Raw genomic sequence first — 9699 nt, forward strand, 5'->3', positions numbered from 1 at the left:
CCAAACGCATGTGATAACCTTCACAAATAGACTAATAGGCCGGCAAGCACATCTACCTAGCTATGGCCTTCTATTGGTTGGGCAAAGAGAAACTATGGATTACAGTCGTTGTCCATAGGCTATTGGAAATGTATTTGTAAAGGAGTTCATATATTTCTTACACGTCTTGTAAATATTAAACCATACTCTAACCACACACTTTAAACCACATGATTGGATGGTTATATTGCCATTCTTTACTAGAGGTTTATGGTTTTCTATATTGCCAATTAATCTTAAAGGCCCAATCAGTGATACAAACGTGTCCCACCATGATAAATAACAATAGAGACATGTTTTCATTTTCTAGTTGATTAACGGAGTTCTTGATACAAGGACCAACACTAGACAACATGTACATATGAGCTTTAAACGTAAAACAGATCTAGATTCTGATCTCCAATGTGTTGGAAAGTTCCAAATAGCATAGTTTCCATCTACAGATGAAACCCTTCAAGAATGTATATGAATATACCCTACATTTATATGGTAACTAACAAATAACACAGATTGGGGCTTTAAAGGTGCTATAGATAGCATTGAGCCACTAGATGTCCCACTAGAGAGCACCAGCATCAATTTATTTTGGGGAAAAGCTATATTTTTATTCTGCACCTAAAAGCTCTGTGGATGCATTATCATTTTTATTAATGATTAGCCTACATAATATTATGTATCTATAGCACCTTTAAAGTAGTAGGCCTAATAGACCATTTCCCCACCTTATTTGAAAAGAGGAAAGCCCAACCACACACAAAAACAATAAAATTTGCAGTCTTTTATTGAAAAAAAAAAAGTATTTCTAAATGTAGATCTGGCTCACAAAAAAAATCCTATATTGGCTATAACAATATATAAATGGCTATAACAATGTTTAATATTATAAAACTGAAGGAACTCAAGAGTTTAGTTTAGTAAAAATAAAGACTACCTTCACCATATCTTTCATTATCAACCCCATTTCCTCCGAAAACCCTGAACACAAACTATTATAATTAGATACATCAGATATTATCTACAGGCAAAGTTTTGGCATTGTACATAATGTATTGTACTCCAATTGTACTCTTAAAACGACTTAAAAACTTAATTTAAAACATAACTTAAAACTCTCATAGTGATTGCATCTCTACCAATAAAACAGCTTGAAAAATGCACATCCACTCTTTATTCATTCCACTGGCTCTTCTGCAGGATTTGGAGGCTCCGATGGCGCCCCCCTGTGGGAAAAGAGTTGAGTTGTATAGGTTACAGTGTTAAATTATTCCCATTTTTATTTTTTCAATAAAACACAAGATACTTGTGCCCTAATGATAAGGATAAGCGCTCAATGAAGAAACCCACTCCCATTGCCAAAAGAAAGTCCAACATGCCTATAAATACTTATACTATGAAATTACACACTATAAATGTATTACGTGCCCATAATGGGCCCCAAACAGCATCGCCAACTTCAACAGACCAGAGTCCCTTTCATGTGAGCTTTAGGTATTGACAATGTTGATGCTACATACCCTACCGCATGGCCCCTAACGGCTACTACAACCCAACGTGTAGATAGATCGGGAGTGAGAGCCAGCACATCACCAGGGTTATCAAGTGGGCACCTTCCTTTACTGGTGTTTTGTCAAGTTAGGCCCACGATACCTCAGGAAGGCTCGACAGTTAGTTCCATCTTCCCAGAATCACCCCCCTTCATGATAGCTCTCATTTTCCGTGATACCTAAACGCAAAATAAATTGGAATACTTTCTGTCAGTATCTTGTGTAAATGTAAATGCGGACCCATACCCAGAGTAAGGTGGTGGAGGTGCATCATGCTGTCCACTGCGGCCCAAAGCGTCATGGTAGGAGGGTAGTCCCGGAGCAACAATTCCAGAGAGAGGTACAGTCTCTGGGGCTGGACGCCCATCCGCAACCATCCTCACCGGAGCACTGAAACAAAGACAGGAGATCGTTTCAGAAACAACTGAGGATGCCATTACTCAGATATGGCAAATTCATTATTCCATGGTACATTATAGAATAAAAAGTTTAGGAATAAGTATAACATACAAAAGCATCACCCTAACCAGCTAAGCCAAGTCTAATCCGATTTCAAGGTCTCAGGCAGGGTTATTGATTACAGGGGCATACAGGGGCTGTTGCTATACAATCTCCACTAGTACTGGAAATAAGAGTGAGCTTACCTGGCTGACCTCCTTCGACTCTTACTCCTGGATTTGTAGCAGTAGATGCCCAACACGGTGGCTATAACAGCAGACACCAGAATAGCAATGATGCCTGCCACCAGGCCCGACACATCCACCCTGGGCAAAGACTCTACAGGAACAGCAGCAATACATAGTCAGTTGATTCATTATCAAACAAAGCAGCCCAAACTAGCCAACTAGTTCCCAAAAATACAATAACCAACTTGTTATTACATCAATCCAAAATAATAATTATTGTATGCCATCCATTGGATCAACTGTATTTTTTACATCCGTTTATTCACATTTTTCATTGTACAAACAGTGTTGTATAAATAATTGTTTAAAGTATTACAGAAACAAAGAAAGTACTAACATTATATACACACTTACATAAAAACAATAAAACATGTATAATACATGACCATTAATAATAGTACAAAGCTGCTTTACAAAAGAGAAAGGACTATTGTCATTGTCATATTAGGTATAAGCTAGTTGTTTCACATCATTATTAAGGCCCTTCATATTCCAGCTAATATATTGCACTAGGCTTTCCCCTTCAGCACTAGAAGATGGCATAGCTACCTAAGTCCTGTTAGTTACTATGACATTAAATTGTATTGACAAATATAATTTTTCAACTGGATTATTTAATCATACCCTGCATAACTAATCCTTTCTTTATATGAATATTTTGGTTTGGCCTCCATTGACCATATCCTCAAACTTAGAAACTACTGATCTATTGAATGACATGAAATGCTTTAACTAATGTGAAAATATATGTGTGCAAAATGTTTGGGAATGTCCTTGCATTACATGCAATGATAGATATGCCAGTAGTAACTGAGACTTTACAGAACAGATCAGAATGCATAATGTGCAACGTGTGCATAATGTGCATGCACTTTTTGTAATATACGAGTAAGCTTCTGCACACTATTTATGTATTTTAACTCGTTTATCTAAATCCCAGAAATTCAAACTGACTAAATAAATAATGAATGAGTGATGGCACTCCTATAGCTCTTGTCTAGCACTAGAGGATGCAAGGCACTTTACAATGGAATGTCTGCTTACATTTTAGCTGTGACCAAGAAGTATAAATTGGTCCATCAGTCCATTGTTTTGTCTGTTTAGAAATGGCATAATTTGCCACAATGATAGATATTAGTGTGCCAATGAATCACAACAAATACCACACCAATCAGCCTGATTGCAAAGGAATGCAATGATGGTGGCATTATAATCAAAGGCTATAATCTAAAGGTCAAAAAATAACACCAGAGCTAGAAGTATGTCTTGCAGTGTTCATAAAGTTAGGAGTAAGATAGCAAGAAGCTCCTTTTTTTACAGAAGTGTTGTACTTTGGAATGAACTACCTCTGCCTACCAAACAAAGTCAAACCAAAAGCATTTTTAAAACAAAGGTAAAGGTTAAATTATGGGAAGAGCAAATGGCTCAGCAGCCATAGGGCAGAAAATCAGATTCTAGGGCTAGAGTAGAGTAGACATATGTGCTGTGTTTTTATGTTTTAATTTTGTTCATGTTTTTATGTCTTCCATCGAGGACCACCTTGGAAATACGTGTTTTAATTAATGCTTTTAGGTGATATCCTCAGGAAAACAAAATCGGTCATGATAATTTGTTTTTATGATGCATTTGTAATTTCTAAATAAAAATCTAATCAAATCAAAAGTGTGCAATGTATTCGGCCCGCTGTGACGACATGAAATTTGGCACAATGACAGATACTGGTGTGCCAATGCCTCACACCAAATGTCCTACAGCTAAATTAGTCGCAGCTTCTCACAATGTCCTGCTTGTTTCAGTTTGGGTGGCCCTGGTGGCGTTGCATAGAGTCAAGCACTCTATGTAAATAAATGTTTTATTTTAATTTTTATGACGGGTCATATACTATAATATTAGTGTGTAGCCTAATCTTTATCTGTGTGAAGAAAAACCCCATTGGTTTAAACAGAATGAATAAACGCATACATTTTTTTTTTAAATAAAAAAAAAAATTTGAATGTTGATTTAGAATTAAAATGTCAACATTATGATCGAAGCTTCCAAGCATTCGTGACAGTACCACAAATAATTTCATGAAGTTAATATGTGGCAATGCAAAGACTACAGTATGTAATGTCATATAGCAGTTGTGCACAACTGTTAGAATTGGACTGTGCCCACACGTGAATCACATGTTTAAAATGTTTGTATTCAGTGCAAGTTTTCATTCTTAAAATCAGACTGAAATTTCAAAGCATATTGATTGAAAACTTTATTAACAGATTACAGTACAGCTCAATACACACAATTGTTAAGGGGACGCAGACCAGAGAAAGACTTTTGTCTTGTTTACATCATGGTCCCCCATTTTCAATTCATCATAACATATAATGACATACATGACAGAGATAGACAGTACTATTACATCCAGACATTTATGACATACCAGATCTACAAATATACAGTACTGTTTAAGAGTACACCGCCTGTCACATAGACCCTGGCGTTGGAAACTCTGATTAAGAGACAGTTTCTAAAAAGAGAGTATATACATTTGAGGGGGAAGAAACTGTACATTGGAGGGGGTTGGTTAGGTGGGGTATATATATTGTACAACCATTTGTGGCACAAAAGACCTATAGCTCCTGAGTGACCACCACACACAAGGGTTTCAGATAAGTGAGATTATCGTGTTGTATAGTATTACCTTGACTGCTGACATACGAGGTCCAGAATAAGTTCTGAAAGAGCAAAAGCAAAAGAAGAGAAATAATAAATTATCTCCGTTTCCTAACCTGACCCGCCAGATGGTCTGTTACACATCCGTTGAAACCGGCATTAAACAAAAAAAAAAACATGGCAGAGTATCTTAGAGTTACTTTGCTGTTGTGTTGTGTGTCTGAGGTGTTCTTATGTTCTCTGTCTGTCCGTCTGCCTGGTTCCCTGTCTACATTGTCCTGTCCATTTATTCGTATTCTTTTTCCCCCCTGGGCTGCGCCCCGGACCGATGTAAAAATTGGCTGGGGGGGCGCATTATAAATGAAAATATCATATCATCTTTGCCCATAACCACCAGAAGTTCTTCAAAGAGTCTGGTCTCAGATCCACAAGCTTTGGTTAAAAGTAATAACTATGTTTGTTCACACTGCAAAAAAAATTCTCTTAGTTTCTACTACAGTAAATGTTCCCTTAATATAAACTCCCTATCTCTCACAACTTGCCCTTCACAATACCAAACTATATTATAGATAAACACCATAGATACTGCCATAGGCAGCGGGTATAATCGGCAGCCCCAGTCGGCGTATTATTATAGACAGCCTAGGCTACGATATTGTGTGTGTGGGCTGCTGCAGCCCGGTGGTGACAATACGCAAGGGTCGGCCAACCAAGGTGTCAATGGGTAGTAGGTGTGGTGGCCAGTGGTGCAGTGGTGGTCCCACACGGTACCACGCCGACCCAGCAGTTTTCTGAGCAGAAGTACGCGCACGGATGTGCATGCGCGTGCATACAAAAATGCATTCACAACTTTCACTCGACTTGTCGCGCCGTGCGCCAAGTACCCGGCACTTATCTATCACCTAGTCTTTGCATAATAATAGGATACCAATAGCATAACAAAGAAAGAGAAGTGCAAAACCAAAATACAAGCCCTGTACCAATTGGTGGGGGTTTGCTTGAGCTGTGGAACCAAATGGTCCCGACTGGAAGTATGAGACATTTCGTTGTGCTTCAGAAGGAAACTGTAAACTGTAAGTTACATTGTTAATTTAGTTTGTATTTACTTTTCTAGTTTAAGTTAATTCAATTAAAGAAATTGTAACTACAATATTGTATCTACAATTACATTTAAAACATTGTTTGTTTTTCAACCATATCTGTTGACAATATAATTTCTTTATATATTGAAGGCTACATCCTGCTACCTTTATATCCACTTTTTCTCCCCATTTTCTATTTTTCTCCCATCCCAATTTCGTATTTCCAATTCTTCCCTCCCCTGTCTTGAACGTTGCTAGACTATGCCTCCCACTGGTCAGCTGTAGTGAGGATAGAACTTAAAGCCTTGCATCACGTGTCCCCTCCGGAACACGAGGAGGCAGCCTGTCGCATCTTTTCAACGCAGCAGCTCGAACTCTCAGAGGCGAGGAGTAATGCGTGGGAAGCTCACGCTGCCCCCGATACTTCCTGTTTCCGCCGCACCGGCGTCACCCAACCGACCTGTAGGAGTTGCTGTCCACAACGTCCAATCCCCACCCACCGGCTTTCCCACCCTCTAACACTGCCAATTGTGTTAGTATGACGGCCGGCCAAGCCGGTAGCAACGCCGAGAGCTGGGCTCGATACCAGCATATCCTGCGTTAGTGGCGAGCGCCTTGCCCACTGCGCCACTCAGCCGCCTGATATAAGGCATATAAACAAAGTAATTTAGAAGCTGCCCCGGGCTGCCCCTGGGCACAACTACGGATCACTGGAGGCTATGTTGCTTTATCTTGGCAAACAAGGGCTTGCTCTAAGTCTAAGAGGACATGATGAGTCAGAGTTCATCAAATTTTGCTGTATTAAGGTAAGACAATAGTTAATCTATTATTGGATGCCTTCATTTGAACACTTAATTTTGCACTATATATTAAATGAGTGGGGCTCGCCTCCATTAGCCTAGTGGGTGTGTGTATTGACAAAAAAGGAAACATTTTGCCTACCCAAATATTAATCTCACCGCAGCCTATGGATCATACTGCTCTTTCCTCTTCCACACAGCAGGTAATGGGACAGGTAAAGAAGAAGGGACAGGGAGAGGCGACCCAAAGGAAGCCTCTGACCTTTACCGTTTGTGTGTCGTCTTCAAACACCTCCCGGGCCTCCTCGTAGTTGCACATCTCCTCCCTGCATTCTCGCTCCAGGTCGCCACTTACCGCCAGCTCAAAGTCCCAGCTGTTGTAGAGCAGCGAGCGGGAGAGGAACGAGGATGCAGACCTCTCACCCAGAAACACTGTGCCTGCAATGAGCAGAGATGGAGACACGAGATTAGACATATAAAACATGCACACGTTTGAATAGCGTGATCGTTTTAGAAGTGCACATATGAAAGAAAAGGAAATAAGCTAGAAGCAAAGAGACCAGTCGGATATGAATTGTAAAGTGTGTGTGAGAGAGAGAGAGAGAGAGAGAGAGAGAGAGAGAGAGAGGGAGAGAGAGAGAGAGAGAGAGAGAGAGAGAGATGAATGACGAATGACAAAACGGGAATGAATAGTGAGAAAGACCACCCCACGACAAGAGGCTGCGAGGAGCGCTCGCTTACCTTCATTTTTGTTGTAGATAACTCTTGCCCAAGCCAGGTGTAGCAGCGACAGCGTGGCAAAACATATCTGCGCTAAACCTGGCATTGCGAAAAGCAAAAACTACAAACACAAAACGTAGTTATAAATCGGGCAAATAATTAAAAGCAGTTTCCTACAAGGTTACACTGTTAAGGTTCAAGGGTACTACGACTATGCTTGCACCTCATGGTACCAAAGCACCTCAAAGGCACTAAAAAACAAATTACAAACATCTCAAAACAAGCTAGTCAGACTACTACTTGACCTGACTCCCAGAACCCACCTCACCCCTGCCCACTTTGACAACCTAGGATGGCTTAGAGTAGACGACAGAGTACAGCAACTTGCAATGGGCCTGGTCTACAAGATACACTACGCGACCAAGGTACCCATGTACATGTCAAAATACTTCCCAAAGGTCAGTGAATACCACGATCACAACACCAGAGGGAGCTCCACAAATCATGTAAAACCCAGATTCGGCTCAAACAAGGGACTAAACACGTTTCGCAATTATGCCACATCAATGTGGAACGCCCTACCTAAAGCTGTAAAGGAATGTGAATCACTACCCACTTTCAAAAACACTCTCAAAAAACACCTACGTGAGACTGCAATTCGAAACTGGCCCCTACAAATGTCCTAACCTAGTTGTACAGTAAATGACCAAGTAAGGCTTTGTCAGTATTCCAATGTACAGTGTAAAATGTGTGTGTGTCCCCTACCCAACCCCCCCCCCCCCCCCCCCCCCCCACCTCCAATGTACAGCCCTCACCCACCCAACCCCACCCCACCCATCCAACCTCCAATGTACAGTTTCTACGCCAAATGTATATACACTCCTTTTCTGGACACTTTTGTATCACAAACAGTACTGTATTTGCAAATCTGATATGTCAAAAATGTATAGATGTTATGTAGCAGTACTGTCTATCTGTATGTCATGTATGTCATATATGTTATGATGAATTGAAAATGGGGGACCCTGATGTAAACAAGACGAAAGTCTTTCTCTGGTCTGCATCCCCTTAACAATTGTATGTATTGAGCTGTACTGTACCCATTCTGCAATCTGTTAATAAACTTTTCAATCAATCAATCAATCAAAGGTTTCTCGACACAGATTATTCCCATACTTGATTGTTAGTTTGATGGTAATTTCAGTTTTATCATGTAGGGCTTACGTGTAGCCTATAAATAATTGTATCATGTAGTTTACGTGTAGCCTATACATAATTCACCGTAGGTCTACTGCCATGGTAAAAATCATGTAATCGTGGGATACCACTTTTTCCCATACAAGCCATTATATCAATGGCAATAATGTGGTATTTCCATTCTGATCACTCACTACCATCGTCGTAGTAACCAATACTATATGGAAATAACATGATACTTGTTCGGAAATACCATGCTTTTTATGAGTTAGGCTCTGTCGCCACCAGGTGGTTGATAGTACTTTACTACGCAGATGCCTTAAAATGTATCTGGTAAGTCATAAAGCCAGGTTGTAATGTCTGATTGAAACCCTCCCAGCTTAGCATCATGTTCACCTTAACAACTTACGCGTCAGTCTTTTTCATTATTATTATTTTTATTATTATTATTATTATTATTATTGCCCTAGATAGAAAGTACGATTGGTTTAAAAGTGACCTCCTTACCTGGCTAGAAGTTTGCTCAACGTTGTGAAGCTTTTGAAAGGTATCTCAATGCTTATCAATCTCCAATCCTGTTATCTTTAGACCGTTTCCAGAGTTGTAGCCCGTAGAAGAGTAGCTGCAGCAAAAATTCTTAAAGCAATTTCAAAGATTAAGTAGGTGAATTTACGGTAATTGAACATCCATACGTCCACCTGTTACAGCCTAACCATAAACACCCTTCCTGCTCAGACGTCACGCGGCATACCTGTTTGACAACATACCTCACGCTCGCGGCGGTGTGAAATTAAACGTAAACGGTTTGAGGGAGTTTCCTTGACAGAGAGTTGTGCATTCACATTAAAGGAAACACCACCCAAATTATGTGTTATTTTCATGTTATGTTTATTAGCAACGCCGAGATTTCAAACCCCGCCTTGTGTGTGTGAAACAATAATGCAACGGTGAGTACCGTTGAAATGTCTGTGATATA

The 9699-nt window shown here is 40.0% G+C and overlaps 1 protein-coding gene across 1 annotated transcript; it reads right to left on the minus strand.

The window, feature by feature from the left end:
- Positions 1 to 802: 802 nt before the first annotated feature.
- prrg2 (proline rich Gla (G-carboxyglutamic acid) 2) lies at positions 803 to 9464 on the minus strand. Its single transcript, XM_084328970.1, has 7 exons — positions 9231 to 9464; positions 7548 to 7647; positions 7075 to 7244; positions 4953 to 4986; positions 2228 to 2360; positions 1830 to 1973; positions 803 to 1259 (listed from the first exon to the last, which is right to left on the minus strand). The coding sequence occupies exons 2-7, from the start codon at positions 7630 to 7632 to the stop codon at positions 1211 to 1213; spliced, it is 615 nt and encodes a 204-aa protein (XP_084185096.1). The 5' UTR covers positions 7633 to 7647; positions 9231 to 9464; the 3' UTR covers positions 803 to 1210.
- Between the last annotated feature and the right edge of the window lie 235 nt (positions 9465 to 9699).

The sequence above is a fragment of the Notolepis coatsorum genome, assembly GCF_963971535.1.
Source record: "Notolepis coatsorum genome assembly, chromosome: 14".
NCBI lineage: Eukaryota > Metazoa > Chordata > Actinopteri > Aulopiformes > Paralepididae > Notolepis > Notolepis coatsorum.

What these genes read in the sequence shown, in the direction of transcription:
- prrg2 (XM_084328970.1), bottom strand. Translation starts at nt 7,632, where the DNA reads ATGCCAGGTTTAGCGCAGATATGTTTTGCCACGCTGTCGCTGCTACAC. An exon ending in TTGAAGACGACACACAAACG is followed by an intron (nt 4,987 to 7,074) that starts GTAAAGGTCAGA and finishes TTGCTCTTTCAG; the next exon opens with AACTTATTCTGGACCTCGTA. An exon ending in AGTCGAAGGAGGTCAGCCAG is followed by an intron (nt 1,974 to 2,227) that starts GTAAGCTCACTC and finishes TCTTTGTTTCAG; the next exon opens with TGCTCCGGTGAGGATGGTTG.